Here is a 16466-nt window from a genome sequence, read left to right on the forward strand (position 1 = left end):
AATGTATCATGTATACCTTATGGCACCAAATATTTCCTCTAGTAATCCATATAGATAAAGATCCTTTGCCAGGATGAGGTTAATGTTATTATCTTTGCTTTACTCCTATGAACACAAAATTTCACAAAGTATCTCGTTTAAGCAAAGACTTGACATTTCTATCAAGTAAAACATTTTACAAGTAATGACATTTTGAATCAATGTATCTCTATATAGCATCAGAACAGCTGGAATGAATAATATTGAACCATAAATGAAGAAATACCTGCTAAGGAATCAGTCTTGAGCTTGGTAGCTTGCTAATTTCAAACTTCCATCTCAAGTGCATTATCATTTAATCATTATAAACATACATGAACAATGAAAAGAGTAAACAGGTATATGACACCTAACACATGAATATAAGCACTTTCCAAAGGTTTCACTCATTCATGGACTGCACTGTGGCCAATGCCACATCCTGCATCACATCTGGTTTTAACAAATCTTTGATCTGCAGAGGAAAAGAAAAGAAAATTAAATTTTGGCACTGAAAAATGAAAACAATGCTAAGATTATTACTACAAAAAGAAAACAATTTTCAAAAGATTGTAGGAGTGAGCAATGTGCATTTGCATCTGTGACTAGAATTTGGACATTGGCAGTGAGATGGGACCACCGAGTTGTTGCATGACTTGAAAGTGTGAGAGTGGAACCATAAGGATCAGTGACACTAGAGAAGCATGTAACTTACTTCAAATTCTTGCTCAATAGACGTGTCAAAGGCAGTCATTACACTGGTGGGGGAAATCATGATGGAATGGTGGGCCAGAAGCTTGATGCAGTTCTTCAACCGACCTATTGTCTTTCTGACTTCAACTGGCACCTGTTTGGAAAAGGATAACTTTCAATATATTGTCACTTAATTCAAAGATACAAAATGAAAAGAACTGTTACTATCATGAGAGAGAGAGAGAGAGAGAGAGAGAGAGAGAGAGAGAGAGAGAGAGAGAGAGAGAGAGAGAGAGAGAGAGAGAGAGAGAGAGAGAGAGAGAGAGAGAGAGAGAGAGAGAGAGAGAGAGAGAGAGAGAGAGCGCACAAAGCACTCTGTTGGCAGATTACTGCTTAAACCTGTATAGGAAGGTTGCCTAGCGGTGTGTTTCTTCTCATTTTGTTCTTCATAACTTCAAGACCCATAATGCATAATGATAATGTGTTACTGTTACAGTCACAATAATATGCAATCACATCTAGGTTGCATTGATTGCATAACTGTCATATGTTATGATCAATCTTCCCACTCTTGGATGGTGAGTACAAGGTGAGGAAGGGGGATGAAGTGGTGTTTAACCTTCATCAAGAGAGACGCCCATTCTCTCCCTAACTCTCGCCACAAAGCTGTGAGTATCGCTCTATTTGCTTTTACAAACTAAGGAACATGGTTTGTTTCCAAGTTCTGACCAAATATAACAGTTATGTCAACATGAGGGTCTCCTTATCCTGATCATCTTGATCATACACTACACGTGCCACACAATGGCACTAACAGAACAAATATTTCACAATATTGAAACTAAACATATCAATGTTGCAGTGCTAGAAAATACCTCTTCAAAGTTGACAATATAAGTTGATGCTTGTTCCTGCGGCACAGTTGGTGTGATATACACATAACCATTGGCTCCAAACACTACCCGTGCTCCACAAGGTAAGTCATGCATCCTCTGTTTGTCTTGCACTATGAGTGAAGGAGACACAGCAAGCAATGTACCTTGTGAAAGCTGGAAAAGATAAAGCAGCGATAACAAACACAAATATTTGAAAGTACTAACACATACATCCTGACAACATGATGCAGCTGAGACAAAGCCTCTGTCCAACATATGCACATACGCAGTGTAGTGATGTCTTGCATATCTCCCAGGAGCATACTCTCTGCACTATTACCTGCCACTGCATCATAACACATCAAGAGAAATCTAAATCAACATCCACAACTACATTTTAGGAACATAAGAATATAAGAAACGAGGGAAGCTGCAAAAGGCTGCAGGTCTAAACAAGGCAGTCCCTGTATGATTAAAGCTACCTAATTCCATCTAACATCCCCATGCATGAACTTATCTAATCTTCTTTTAAAGCTCCATACTGACTCAGCCCTGACTACATGACCACTGAGTCTGTTCCACTCATCAACCACTCTGAAAACCAGTTTTTTTTCCCATTTCCCTCCTAAACCTAAACTGCTAACAAAAGCTCCAACTATACACTCATCAGTTTTTATAATCCCTTCAGCTACTAATTATAATTCTGTTCCTCTTCTCTGCTTTTCTTTTAGCATCTGTAAACCTATACACAACTGCAATTCATGAGTAATCCATATCCTTCTCCACCTCCACATCCAGAGCTCTAAAATTTAATACCAGATACATCAATAATGCTCACACATCCTTATATGTTTCCTAGATTCAACCAATATACAGGCAACCGCCGCTTAACAAAGGTTCACACAACGAAATTTCGCTACAACGAAGGTTTCAATTTACTACCATCTGCTCGTTTAACGAACACCAAACTCGCTTTAACAAAGTTTTATCCAGGTAACTTTTTTCCAAGTTTGAAAGCCCTGCCATATCACGCAAGCCGACAGACTTTTAAATACACCAGGAGCTGCCAATACTAAGGCCTGCCCCAGAAGAAATCCTGAGACACCTGTGGAATCAAGATCAAGATCAAGCCTCTCGTGGACAACACGTGCACCAGCAACAGCAACAGCTCGTCTTCCTTCATTCAACTTACCACCAAACCGTCCTGCAATGTGGCCTAGTGTTCCTAAGAAGACCAGGAAGTCTCTTACTCTCGAAGTGAAGCTGGGTATTATTCACAGACACGAGAGAGGCGAGAAAACTATAGCATTGCTCGCCACCATCTTGCCTCCATTTACTGTCTCTACTATTTTCAAGTCAGCAGACTCTATTAAGAAGGCTGGTGAGACCGTATCTTCCTTACAAGCTAAAAAAAACACCTGAACTCGTGACTCTACAATGGATAAAATGGAAAGCCTTGTGGAAATGTGGTACATAAGTTTTGTATGTGATACAATGATACGCCCTTTGTTTAGATTCCACAGGTTGCCGGTTAGTGTCTTTCCTGTTTCACTCTCCCTCCCTTCAGAAATTTAAGATCATCAACATTATAAAGTTACATACATACATACATTAGTGTACATTATAATTACTTAAATTAAACTGCCTAAATGTTTAACTTCATAATTTTTACTTTCATTAAACCTTTCACTGTATTATGATGCACTCTCGCTTTGTTTACTTTCAATGGAAGTTCAAGTCAGGGGTTAAACTTGTTATAATCGGTTCGCTTAACGAAGTTTCACTTAATGAAGTGTTTTTTAGGAACATAACCCCTTCATTAAGTGGGGATAGCCTGTATTTTTTTCTCTTAGATCAGCCTGTACCACAGCCGGCCCTAGCCATTTTGGTGCCCTAGGCAAAATTACTCCTTGTCCGGCGACACCCCTCCAGCAGATGGTGCCCTAGGTGACCGCTTCTATGGCCTATACCAAGGGCCGGCCCTGGCCTGCACAAATGTAGAGGATAGACTCTCAGCACTGACCATCTTCACATGTGGATCAGGCTTACCTATCTCTCCACATCTGGTCTGACAACAACTTTAGTTAACCACAGCTACATAATCAAAGATTTAAAGAGTGGCATATTCTTGGAATGCAGGGGATGGGCAGGTAGCAGTGTGTAATGCAAGCTCTCGGTACATGGAAAGCGATGTCCAATTCCTTTCTGCACCACCTTTAACCCTCCCAGTCCCTGCAGACTGGTACACACTGAAGACTGAATATATCTAGGAGTGAGCAGTCATACCATATCCCAACTGTGCCAGGATATGAACTGGGGACTAATCAATACTAGGCTCTTGAGGGCTGCAAAAGGCTTCTGCACTCCAGTAATTCTTATAAAATGTTAAATGAATATAAGTAGATCTTGTCATCTTCTATTTTAACATCTAAAAGAGAAACTTTGAATGTAAGAGATAATAATGTTATTGTGTAGACAGATACACAATGTTAATGTTGAAATACTAGGCAACATGTAATAACTCTTTATACATATATTCCCATGCATAAAGTACAATATCACCCTACCATTAACTGCTTCTTCATTCCAGCAAATGCATAAAAGAGAATGGTGTATGATGAAAGTTAACTAGCTACCTTATTGTATGTTGTCAAAGGCAGCTGTCACTCACCTTCCCAAACTTGATGTTGCGAGCAGCCAGTCTTAACAAACCATCATCACAGATCTTCTGCACCTCCACACACACCAGATCACCTTCAGTCAGCAATGCTCGCATGTCCCGCTCATCCTCTACATTGGATCTCCTCTAAAAAATGTTTCTTTATTATAACCAGTTTAAAAAAAAACACATAATGAACAATCCTGTCGCTCCTTTTTGCCACAACTTTCCTTATCATTTTTACTGCAGCTTACACCACTAATACACACTAAAGGTCTGCCTGCCACACCACACAGTGAAGACTCAATATTTGAATGTCTTTGAAGTCAAACTTTTCAATAATTCAACACAAAAGTTTGAGTTGGTACTCAAAAAAACATCTGGTACTTGAACATTCTGATACTGGTAATACTGAAGCTAAAATACCAGTATTCCAGTATACAAGATACCAGTGCACATCCCTAGCTATGATGACAACATCAACAACATTCTACTATGTTCTACCTGTAGATTTTCATTTAGAAACTTACAATGGCACCAAAGAGGTTTATTAGTGGTGAAAATACGGAATCTAATAATTGTGTAAGTGTTAGTGAGCCACAGTTCTTCACTAGTGGGTTCACAGGAATCACACCAGGGGACAAGTTACCGGACGTCTTCATGACTCATCCTCCGACGAATAACCTCCCTCCTCCTCCCCTCCTTTTTAATGTTATCCACCACTTACAATAAGTACAAATCAAAATAATAAAAGATTTCCATTGAAATTTTTGTAATCTTATGGTCTTGCTAAGGATAGATCAAATGACTTCATTTATAGGTATTAATACTGAAAAATTTTTGATAATCAAACAGCCATTTGGAATGGATTAATTTCAAGTATTGAGTCTCCACTGTATTATATAATGTTTATTTCTAACTTCATTCCAAATATATTTTCATATCAAGAGAAAACACAAAGTAATTATTACATATTAAAAGAAAAGATAATACAGCTAAAGAAAAAAATTGTCAATTAAGGCACTTGATGACTTTTGAGAGTGCAATAATCCTGGGATGCACAAGAGTAAACTCTCATTTCAAGGAAGAAAGCATAGCTATCTGATCGTTTATCAGCAAGTACGTCAGACAAGCGAGCAAAATGTGACACACTGGGTCCTGGTGAAGAATTATCACAAGAATGCTCTCCCTCACTCACAAGCAAAACTGACAGTTTTACCATCTCCTAACTCTTTTCCAGAATCATTATCTGAATCATACTCATCTAAAGAACATTACAGTTTCCTCACCATGTCTCATCCTCATCACAGCTGTATGAAGCAGGAGACACCATTATCTACAGCTAAAGGTAAATATCAATCACTCCAAGACAAAGATAATAAAAACTACCTCCTATCTCAAAGCCTACTCGCTAGGAAACCGTTGCCCTAAGTGAGGAAGCCCGTGCCAAGTGGTTTAAAATTACCTACATGTCACCATGATACACAGGTTCTAGGTGGTTACATCAAAGATGAGCTTGGATGGTGATATGGGCCCTAATATGGGTACCACTATAAATAAAATCCATTAGTGGCTTGTGCCACTAATGGATGGAGGCTTAACAGTACTTCCAATACCCTTCAAGTTACTTACAGGCACTATAGGCCAAGACATAAAAATAAAAAAAATAAATAAAAAAATAAAAAATAAAAACTTAAAATTCAAGTTAATTGAGATAATAAGTACAGTATACATACTGCAGAAAAGATCTTTTTTACTTGGTCACAATTACCTGCTCTCCTCCAGGTAACTGAATGTTTGAAAGCCGGAGTTCTGCATCGAGTCGTGAGTTGACATCCACCTTCCATCTGTTGGTCTGTACTTTGGTGATGCGCCCCACTACAGTGTCACCCACGGCTCCTGGAATATAAACAATATGTGAGATCTAGTACATGTAGAGAAAGATGATGATATTTACAAGACACATCATTCCTATTACAAATACACCTTGCTTAGCTCTCAACAGCCTCACAGATGTGGTGGATCATTATTAGAGAGGAATATCACAGTAATGGTTATTATATTACGTACACTGTTATATACCATATCATTAGAATTTCATTCTGAATAAAAAGTTATCATTATCTCATTGAGGGCCATGATGTGTTTGCATGTTTATTCTCCTTATTATCTTGTGATTTTATATAACTTCAAAAACTCATGTAGGTGATTGAAATAGTGAAAACTCTGGCCATTAATCTTTTGACCTACACATACTCTTTTCATTGCCAATAAAATGGGTCAATCGTACACAAACTTCAAGGTAAAAATGTGCCCTAGTATTGAAGGGGGCTAACATTCCTTACTGTAATAACAGACATTGCATATTGTAATAGAGAAAACCCCTGATTAACTGGCACATAGCAACCATGACCTTGCTAGATTACTTCATCAGATAACATCACCATCTCCTTCACTTTCTTTGGCACCCACAAACCCAATTATAATCACCAAAACATTATTATTGCAGTAGACAAGGGTAATACCAATAATGAAAGCAATAATAATAACAGTAATACAAACAACAACAGAATAATCTCAATCAACAGGGTGTGCCACATCTAAGCCCAGTGGCTTGTTGCAGTTTCTCTTATTTTGTTATGCCATCACAACAATCCATGGTAAATACTAATCAGTTCATGAGTTTGAAAGAAAATTTAGATGATATATGGAAAGATGAAGAACAATGGTTTTACTAAACTGAAGAAATAGGGAGCCTCAATCACAGGTTTGACTACATGATGATAAGATCTAGAATATGTAATTCAGAGCTGGAGTCACAGGCTTGAATGGGCCTCTTCCATGAGTCGCCTATGAGTTTATGAGGCGGTGTCAGCACACACCTTGGTACATCTGACGCAGAGGAGTGACAGTGATGAGGCGGTTCACTCTGGTCACATAGCCTGCTACAGAGGCCACCTGCACACCCTTCTCCATGTAGGTGCCATGCCCTCTGCAAAGTGACAAATAAATTAAATGCTGAAGGTGCACTATCATATCTTTATAAGGGACCAAATGAAAGCTTTCACAAAGAGAATGAATTATTAATGAAGGTGTCGAAAAACTGTTAGAAATATATCCTTATCAAAACATTCTTGACAAGTACAAGAGGTAAATTTGACCTTATAAATGAAATCAAGTACAGTGGCACCTCTACATACGAGTTTTCCAAGATACAAGTAAAAATTTGTGAAAAATTATGCTCTATAATATGAGCATTTTTCCAAAATATGAGCAGCCAGCAGCAGCAGCACCCACCATCATCAGCGCTCAGTAGCAAAGCAGCAATCCACAAATCTCCACATTGTACCATTACTCATGCTTTTTCGTATTTTGTGCTGCTTTTTTGTGCATTTAACCATGGGGCCAAGAAAGGAAGTGCTACAGATAGTAGTGATCATAAGAAACAAATGATGAGCTTAGAAATTAAGCAGGAAATAATAAAAAACATGAGCGTGGTGTGTGTGTGAGTGATCTTGCTAAGGGGTATGAGTGAAGTACGCCAACTATTTGCACCATTCTGAAGAACACAGATTTAATTAAAAGTAAAAAACATGCTAAGGGAGTGACTATTGCTTATGTTCACACTACTTATCCCTCATCCTCCCCCTACTACCCTGGCATCCTTCACCCTCCACTTACTCCACCTATCTGTGTTGTCTGCTGTCGTCTGTCTTCTGATAAGCGCTCACAAAACAACATTATGTTTCAGTTATTATTATTTATTATCTTTTTTTTCTTTCTTTTTTTTTTTACGGTAAGGCCTATAGCGCCTGTAGGCACACTTGAAGTGTATGGGAAGCGCTGTTCAGCTTCCGCCCATTAGTGGCGCAGGCAATTTTATTTATAGTGGTACCCATATTAGGGCCCATATCACCGCCCAAGCTCATCTTGAGTGTAACCACCTAGAACCTGGGTATCATGGTGATATGTAGATAACTTTAAACCACTCGACAAATGGCAAAGTGTTTTAAGGCTGTACGTGGTGGGATTCGAACCTACGCGTGGACGTCTGCCCGATCCCACGCTCACCACCTTATCCACTATGCCACCGGCTATGATTAATAATGAATTATGTATGTATTGTAATTTAATTGCATATTAATTTCAGGTCAATTGGGGTATTTTGTAGTTTGTCCTATTGGCTGGAATGGATTAACAGGATTTCAGTTAATTTAAATGGGAATTAATAACTCATGATACGAGTAACTTCAAGTTACGAGGTAGGGGCTGGAACCAATTAAACTCTTATCTAGAGGTACCACTGTAAAATAGTAATGGCAATCACAGCAATGGTCATGTTTTAATAAATGTGTGATGGTGAAGAGGCTGCCACAAAATAAGATATTGAGAAAATCTTATAGTAGCTATAGGCTGCCATAATATAAGATACTGAGAAAATCTTATAGTACAGCAATATTTTATTTTTTGAGTAGGAGTACAACCACTCACACACCACACACTGGCACATTGATGTCACCATCCCTTAGCTTACCTCCCCACACCTATATACTTACTGCTAGTGAACAAGGGCTACACATCAAGAGTCCAGCACATCTATTCTCCCACACCTGGTACTCAAATTCAATCTTAATCAGTGGCCTGAGTATGCTACCTTTACATAGGTAGGTAGCCATTCTTGGCACTACCATAGTATAGACATTCCATCACTTACCTCTCAGCAGCATGGTTTGTGGGATGCCAGCAGTTGCCGGATCTTAGCCAGATGTTGCCAATCTACTGAAAGATTTCTCCCCCAACCTCTCTCTCCTTCTTTCTCTTGATTTTCTATTTAAAGCATCGTGATAATGATATTCTGTAGCCCGACAAGGGAGAAGAGCAAAAACGATATCTCTGTTACACTATCAGGACTGTGCATGAAACAATCTCAAGATCTCTCTCTCCAATCTAATTAAAGCTGACTATAATCATGATTTCTAAATGCATAATACAGCATTGTGATGAAGACATTCTTTTGCTAGATTGGCACCAGTGTATATTTGGCTAAGGTGTGGTGACTGCTGGCATCCTAAACCGCGTGAACTGAGAGGTAAGTGACCGGATGTCTATACAATGGTAGCGCCGCCATTCTGACAATTCATAAAGGTATACAATTGTATAACAATATGAAAGTCATGTAGCAATTTCCTGACCCTTGTGTAACCAGCAGGCGGCACCACCTCACGGTCAGTGTACACACTTCACTAACCTCATGAAACTGGTGTCCTGCGAGATGACCTCTCCAGGGGTGACAAGACGCGGATGGGCGGTCCCCTGCACGCCCACCATGGCCTGCACTCGCCGCACATCACCTGCAAGATGGATCTCCATATTATCAACGCCTATATACTTTAAAATAGTACAACGTGGCTACACGCTATCGCTTGGCGTTCCTCGTGATGTTTGTTTACGTCGCGGACTTAAGGCGAGGAGAGTTTTCGCCTTTGAAACGGCGCTCCCTCTCTCACTCCTGTAGTTTACTCCTTAACATTTTTGCCCCGCACATACTTAACATACAAGAGACTCTACTTAAAATTATACGAATTTCTATGAGTATTTATATTGTTCTAGTGAGAGAATAACTGGAGAAATACCTTCGTAAGAGTCTAAATAACCTATTGTCCTTGTATTTTGAGAAGCACTTTGGTCTCACCACGACTCCCACCTCCACCTAGTACCACCACTCTATTATAGTGAAGCGCTCGCTATCTGCTTAAGAGAGAGAGAGAGAGAGAGAGAGAGAGAGAGAGAGAGAGAGAGAGAAATAGTACGATGAGGATGGAAGCTCTCTCTCTCTCTCTCTCTCTCTCTCGTGAAGTTACACCACCTTTCTCTTAACAGTATATGCCACACCACCACCGCCACCATTCACCAAAGTATCCCTGACTCCCCGACCAACCAACCCCCTGCACAGCTCATACCCGTCAACCCCGGCTCCTTCACCATGCATGCAGCCATGATTGTTTTTCGAGTGCTTTGCAGGCGTTTTAAAGGCTAGCTGTACTGAAGTGTGTGTGTGTGTGTGTGTGTGTGTGTGTGTGTGTGTGTGTGTGTGTGTGTGTGTGTGTAATTCACCTCGGTCGTCTGCTGGTCACCCAGCCGGTCTTCCCCATTACGGAGCGAGCTCAGAGACTGACCTTCGGGTAGGACTAAGACCACATCAATAACACACACCGGGAAAGCGAGGGCACAACCCCTCGAGTTACATCCCGTACCTATTTACTGCTAGGTAAACAGGGGCCACACATTAAGAGGCTTGCCCATTTGCCTCGCCGCTTACCGGGACTCGAACCCGGCCCTCTCGATTGCGAGTCTAGCGTGCGTGCGCGTGTTTGTCCGGGCTCTAGCTACTATCAGGCCAGTGGTGGTGCTTAAGCTCCTTTCAGACTATCCCCCCCCCCACTGTTTTTTAGCGCACTTAACATTTACACCAATTGCGGTTAATGATCTCAATCAAACTGTGGGCTAGCTAATAAAATAATTTCAAACTGTGGGCTGGCTAATAACCCCAAACTGTTTGCTGACTAATAATCTCATGTTTATTTAAAGGGTAAAGTTCGAGATATGGGGATAGGCGGTAAGTGGGATAGCCGGGTAAGGACTAGGTGAGAAAGGAAACGATCCAGTTACATGCATAGAACTAGTATAGGCAGGTAAGGAATAGGCGAGAAAGGAGGTGGTCTTGTTACATGCACACGAGTTACGAGAAAGGAGGTGGTCTTGTTACATGCACACGAGTTACATGTGAAAGGATCTAGACAAATTATGAAAGGAACTCGACAAATTGTAAAGAGTGCTCAGACTAAGAGTTTATTGTCAAACAAACGTACGTACACAATTTAAATGCTTTCATGGTCTAGCTTTGAAGTGCTCTTTAATGGTAGCCGAAGGTAGTGGAGGTAACGGTGACGGTGGCGAGCCTGATGGTGGTGGTCGTTTCCTTCTGTACAAGGGTCTGTACGGACGGCACAGCCACGGTGTTAATCTGCGGTAAAACGGCAATAGTGGTACATTTAACTGTAAAACGGCAATAGTTAGTGGTACAGCGTTATGAAGCTCACCACATACATGCGTCCACAAACAAAACAAAGTCCCTCACCTCGTGATGGACATCGACATGAGTAACAGTGTGGTACAAGTCCTTCCTTTCAGTTTCCGTCAAGAACGTAGTATAGACCGATACTGCCGTCCGGACCGGGTTGATCCAGCTCGTCTCGCGCACAACAGAGACCTGGGCATTAGAAATTATAATGGGGTTATACACTTCTAGTAAAGACTTTACCTATACCAAATACGGCAAACTACCTTCGAAGTACACCACACCTACAGGAGTGTTTGTGACGGCAACGACGGCAGTGACAGTCTCTGCATGGTCGGGGACGTAAGTGTAGTCAGTCGCGAGACTTGTCACCCTCACGGTGTATGGAGTCGCTGTGCTCACCCAAATATCGGACGTCACGGGGATGCGAATTGTCTGGGTCACTGTTACGGTCACCTGTGAGGTTAAATGCATCCTTGTATTACTGCAGTGTTTTCAGCAATTAGAACTTGCCTAACCATAAGATTAACATACACCTAACAATTTCTTGATCCGAGGGCATTTCAAGGTCTTTCAAGCCCTAATGTACACACAGCAGCTACAAAGATACTTACCGTCTCGGTAACGGGATACACTGGCTGCGGGATGTAAGGCTGGTGCCTATCATACTGAATCTGGCAGTGTGCCTGGAAGAAAGTAATTATGCACACAATGTTTCGTTTATAGGAACTTCATACTTTCACTAATCATGGGAAGTATTAACACTCCAATTCCATAATTCAACATTATCTTACCTGAACCAATAAAGTCAGGAAGGCAGCAATACCAACAGGAGACATGATGTTAGAATAAAGCTCCTGAAACAATCACAAATTAAATTATCATAGCAACAGCGTATTTTAAGCTATCCAAAACAAACTTTTTTCCAAACACCTTACGTCCCACTATTAGGTGAAATGTATTGAAATAAGCCTTGACTTACCTTACACCGTACTGCTGTGGACAGAAACTGGTCACCCGAGTATCGCAGCACGCCAGGTTGCTTCGGTGGACCGCCCCGCGCAGCTCGCCTTGGGTCGCGGCTTCGGAGCTTTATATGGCCGAGACGCGTTGGGTGGCTAACAACAATGAAAAAAGATTCCAGGCAGGAAACAAAAACTACCCTAAGAAGAAATTAAACTACTATCTCGTTGTTTTCTTACAAAGTATGTAAAAAAAAATTTGTTATATCCTTGAAAACAAAATTTCTCATTTGATAAGAAATTACCTACATGAAGATTTTAGTTTACGATTTTTATTTCTCCATTTATTTTCTCTGTTTACTCACGGCAATGCACAGACAGTCCTGAAACAGTAGAGTTGTAATGGATGTGTATATAGCTTTAATCTCTTCAGTACTATGACGCGTTTTATATTTATTCTGCTTACTATACGATTATTTTATACAACTTCAGAAACTTATGTGGGGATCAAAACTGAAGACTAGCTATTGATCTTCTGACTTCTATACACCCTTCCTAGTCCAAATAAAATCGTCTAATCGTACCTAAAGCTCATGGTAAAAATGCATCCCAGTACTTAAAAAAAGAATAGAAAAGATGTACGTTTATATGTCGAAAACGAATATAAACATCTACATATTTCATTTCTTGTTTGCCTATCTTTCCCTCTCCTCTTCTCTTGCGATACATTCTCCCCTTTCACTCTTCTCTCCTTCCTGCACATCCCTTCTTATCCTTTTCTCTCTTCCTGATTCTTTTCCATCTCCTGCGTCAGAAAGAAAAGGAAGAAATTCAAGGTAAGGATCAAATAAAGTAAAGAATAAATGACGGAGACAACAAGAGTAGTAGGGGGTTAGCAGCCTTAAATATGCTGTGCCTCGATAATCTCATGTCTTAGGCAGGAAATGACCCGCTAACTGAAGGCAACGGCAATAAAGAGAAGAGACCAGAGTGTAGAGAGCGTGAGAGCGAGTTAAGATATTTATTAAAAAGAAAAATAAGGCGATCACGTAAAACAGAGAATGCAGGTTAAGCAAGACTAGAACTTAGGTGGAGTAGTGGATATGGTGGTGAGCGTGGGATCGGGCTGTCGTCCACGCGTAGGTTCGAATCCCACCACGTACAATCTTGATACTTTGCCATTTGTCGAGTGGTTTAAAGTTACCTACATGCCACCATGATACCCAGCTTCTAGGTGGTTACACCAAAGATGCGCTTGGGTGGTGATGCGGGTCCCACTATAAATAAAATCGCCTGCGCCACTAATGAATGTAAGCTGAACAGCGTTTCCCATACTCATGGAAAATCTACAGGTGCTATAGAAAAAAAAAAAAAAAACATTCTACACGACAGTCAGTGCTGCAGTGGCAAAACTAACAACGGTATATTCCACGCATGTATGCTAAATTCCTGCCAGGCATAGCTGAGTATAACAGACACCGGTTCTTTATTATTGTACACTGGTAGTAGCGCAAGGCCCATCATTTGACAGATGGAGGTTTATTTTGCATTATTGAAACTTAGAGCTGTATGATACGGGTAGCCTTTTTGTTGGTTACCCTTGTTTCAGAGAAAAAGTTATAAGGATGGTGGGATTATAACTAAGCCTTGAAGGACGGTGAAGATAGGGTTATAACTAAAAATGGCTGAAGGTTGCGATGGATTGAGTATAGTTATCCAAACATTTTAGTTATTTAAACACCATTTTATTTAAACAGCTTTCTTAAAGGGCTTAATGGGTACATTGTTTACTTGAGTACACCCTTTTCCCAAGGGGATTACTTGGGTACTTTGAGTACCCTTTCTGTAGAGGATTTAGAAAAAAGTGGTTTACAATCTGGTGTATGGAGATCGTACGAAGGTTTTGGAGAAGCATGGAGAATCAAATGTCTACAGAAATTAAACTATTTAGTGTATGAAGGTTGTGATGAAAGACCAAAAGACGAAAAACAAACTGGTGTATGGAGATCGTACGAAGGTTGTGAAGAAGCATCGAGATCAAATGTTCAGTTATTCATTTTGGCTTAACATACGATAACATTAACAATAAGGTACTCCGGTCATTAATGCGAAATAGTATTACGTACACTACTTTGCGTGTCAGTGGTATCCGCCATGGACGTACACAGAGTTGACAATGGTGCGGTAGTCCGTGACCACCTGCCGCTGTGTTTTAATGACGGTCCTCACCACAGGGGAGGTCAGGTGCACGCTGCAAGAAACAAGAAAAGTTAATAACAGGTACACCATGAAGAACAATTACTACACTTCAACACCTTCATAATCGTCTAAGCATCGCTGTCAAGTGTATAATCCATGAATCACTGCTCGTTAGCGTATAATACATGGTCACCAAAAAGACTCACGTTTCAGTGGCCGTTATGGTGAAGGGCACGTGCATGATGTTGTAGGCGGTGTGGGTGAGGGTGACGTGGCTGACTGATGTTCTCACAGTCAGGCGGAAATCAGATTTAGTTTCCGTAAGCGTGATGTATTCTGGACGGTGTAGCACAGTGGTGGTGACAGCCACTTGGTCATTGACTGGCGTCACCACAACCTGTAAACGTTAGGTTCAGAAGGACTTAATTTTCAGAGCGACTCAAATGTTAAATAATTTCAGACGACTCAAATGTAATTGTTCTTTAGCGTCACATACTCATTCAATGGGAATAGCGTCACATACTCATTCAATGGGAAAACCTATTAACTCGCCTGCTGTACAGGCCTGGTGGCAGTCTCCACTAGAAACTGCGTCAGGGTCACACCGTAACTCTGAAAGACAATGTCTGTGAGTGTGGTGAACCTATCAACAGTCACAGTCTGAGTGACTGTCGGCGTGGGTTGTTGCTGGATGATGCTTGTGCCTCGGTGAAAAGCAGCAGCACCACCCTGACCAGCAGCACCACCCTGACCAGCAGCACCACCCTGACCAGTAGTGCCAGCGAACCCAGGGAAGCCGGCAACTCCCCGTCCTGCACCAGCAGCTCCAACAAATGCCGCACCACCAACACCAGAGGGACGCCCAGAGCCTGCAAACCCGGGGAACACACTGCCAGCGGCCCCGCTACCAGCCTGTCCCGCCCCCTGGCCTCCCGATGAAGAACCGATTCCCGCCGACCCTTGGGGTGACGCACCAACAGAACCAGAACCAGATGTACTGGATGATCCCGTCTGGCCAGCCCCAGAGCTGCTGCCGTACTGTTGACCCTAGAAAGAATGAAACGAGATACAAGAACTCTTCAGATTGAGCCTTTCAAAACTCATGAATTGCCACAATAAATTAACTCGCAACGATCCTTACCATGCCAGGCACCCACACCAACCCTGCCATCAGGTATACCACAAAAGATAACCAACACCTCATCTGCAAATTGAAACAAGAGATATAAACACCTCCGACTTTAAAACAAATACCGAGGGTAAACAAATTACACTTTCCCTATAAGGAAAACACATCCAGAGTCTCACCTTGCTGAAGTGTAGTGCTGCTGGAGTGTAATGCCGCTAGTAGAAAGGCAAAACGTGAAGTGAACCAGCAAGCCATGTCGCTCCCAGTCCTCACCTTCCACTGCTCCGCTCCTCCCATCCTTCCCCCTCTCCCTCTTCTTCTTCCTCGACGTCTTTCCCAGTTAACTACCCAACCACTACCAAAAAGAACTCTTGGATTGTTGTGTCAGCACTATCTTTGATTGTTCGTTATTGTCATATTGTTAGTTTCCGTTGATATGAATAGTTTGTGTGTTCTTACCTTGACACACGCGAGGGGCATTGTACGTGCCAGCTTATTGAAATGAGAGAGCACTCTTATTCATTTATATCGTGATCTAATGAACTGAAAATAAACGATTTTTATATCTTGTCAATAGACTGTTTTGTGCCATCATTTTTCATAGGAAAATTAGCCGCAGTCTTTAATACAGGTGGGTGAGTGGCGCCGATCAGAGACGAGTGTTTAGCTCCATGTGACTGCCTCTTAAATACTACAGGTTTCCCTGATTACCAATATTTCTGAGCAGTCTTTAGTTGTTCTGCAGTCACAGCTAATCTTTAAAATTGGGTAGGAATTGAAAAGAATGTATTATTTTCATCGCTAACTTTATTATAAATGCTTATAATGACTTCACACATTGCTTGCTGATGCG

The 16466-nt window shown here is 41.2% G+C and overlaps 3 protein-coding genes across 6 annotated transcripts; all 3 read right to left on the reverse strand.

Annotated features, from left to right (window-relative positions):
* Window positions 1-318: 318 nt before the first annotated feature.
* LOC123518253 (exosome complex component RRP4-like) lies at window positions 319-10727 on the reverse strand. 4 transcript variants are annotated; one of them, XM_045278981.1, is made up of 8 exons: window positions 10708-10727; window positions 9494-9596; window positions 7128-7237; window positions 6017-6144; window positions 4258-4392; window positions 1587-1760; window positions 734-865; window positions 319-493 (listed from the first exon to the last, which is right to left on the reverse strand). In XM_045278981.1, exons 2-8 carry the CDS (start codon window positions 9571-9573, stop codon window positions 422-424), a joined length of 831 nt encoding a protein of 276 aa, XP_045134916.1. In that variant the 5' UTR covers window positions 9574-9596; window positions 10708-10727; the 3' UTR covers window positions 319-421. The 4 variants fall into 4 exon arrangements, with proteins under 4 accessions (XP_045134916.1, XP_045134913.1, XP_045134915.1 ...); XM_045278978.1 differs by lacking the exon at window positions 10708-10727 and adding an exon at window positions 10206-10257; XM_045278980.1 differs by lacking the exon at window positions 10708-10727 and adding an exon at window positions 9938-9956.
* Window positions 10728-11081: 354 nt separating this feature from the next.
* On the reverse strand, window positions 11082-12480 carry LOC123518306. Its single transcript, XM_045279045.1, has 6 exons — window positions 12306-12480; window positions 12118-12180; window positions 11938-12009; window positions 11612-11779; window positions 11384-11515; window positions 11082-11269 (listed from the first exon to the last, which is right to left on the reverse strand). Exons 2-6 carry the CDS (start codon window positions 12160-12162, stop codon window positions 11159-11161), a joined length of 528 nt encoding a protein of 175 aa, XP_045134980.1. The 5' UTR covers window positions 12163-12180; window positions 12306-12480; the 3' UTR covers window positions 11082-11158.
* Window positions 12481-14324: 1844 nt separating this feature from the next.
* LOC123518275 (PE-PGRS family protein PE_PGRS16-like) lies at window positions 14325-15897 on the reverse strand. Its single transcript, XM_045278998.1, has 5 exons — window positions 15793-15897; window positions 15626-15688; window positions 15037-15531; window positions 14691-14881; window positions 14325-14536 (listed from the first exon to the last, which is right to left on the reverse strand). Exons 2-5 carry the CDS (start codon window positions 15686-15688, stop codon window positions 14425-14427), a joined length of 861 nt encoding a protein of 286 aa, XP_045134933.1. The 5' UTR covers window positions 15793-15897; the 3' UTR covers window positions 14325-14424.
* Between the last annotated feature and the right edge of the window lie 569 nt (window positions 15898-16466).

This window comes from Portunus trituberculatus, chromosome 43, assembly GCF_017591435.1.
Source record: "Portunus trituberculatus isolate SZX2019 chromosome 43, ASM1759143v1, whole genome shotgun sequence".
NCBI classification, from domain to species: Eukaryota; Metazoa; Arthropoda; class Malacostraca; order Decapoda; family Portunidae; genus Portunus; species Portunus trituberculatus.

Excerpts from the sequence above, each read along its gene's own strand:
- LOC123518253 (XM_045278978.1), bottom strand. The coding sequence starts at position 10,242 with ATGGCTGCATGCATGGTGAAGGAGCCGGGGTTGACGG. Across the intron at positions 9,597-10,205 it reads GAAGGAGCCGGGGTTGACGG|GTGATGTGCGGCGAGTGCAG; the intron begins GTATGAGCTGTG and ends TCCATCTTGCAG. Across the intron at positions 7,238-9,493 it reads CAGGACACCAGTTTCATGAG|AGGGCATGGCACCTACATGG; the intron begins GTTAGTGAAGTG and ends GTCACTTTGCAG.
- LOC123518306 (XM_045279045.1), bottom strand. The coding sequence starts at position 12,162 with ATGTCTCCTGTTGGTATTGCTGCCTTCCTGACTTTATTGGTTCAG. Across the intron at positions 12,010-12,117 it reads TCCTGACTTTATTGGTTCAG|GCACACTGCCAGATTCAGTA; the intron begins GTAAGATAATGT and ends ACTTTCTTCCAG. Across the intron at positions 11,780-11,937 it reads TGTATCCCGTTACCGAGACG|GTGACCGTAACAGTGACCCA; the intron begins GTAAGTATCTTT and ends TTAACCTCACAG.
- LOC123518275 (XM_045278998.1), bottom strand. The coding sequence starts at position 15,688 with ATGAGGTGTTGGTTATCTTTTGTGGTATACCTGATGGCAGGGTTGGTG. Across the intron at positions 15,532-15,625 it reads TGGTGTGGGTGCCTGGCATG|GGTCAACAGTACGGCAGCAG; the intron begins GTAAGGATCGTT and ends CATTCTTTCTAG. Across the intron at positions 14,537-14,690 it reads ACCATAACGGCCACTGAAAC|CGTGCACCTGACCTCCCCTG; the intron begins GTGAGTCTTTTT and ends TGTTTCTTGCAG.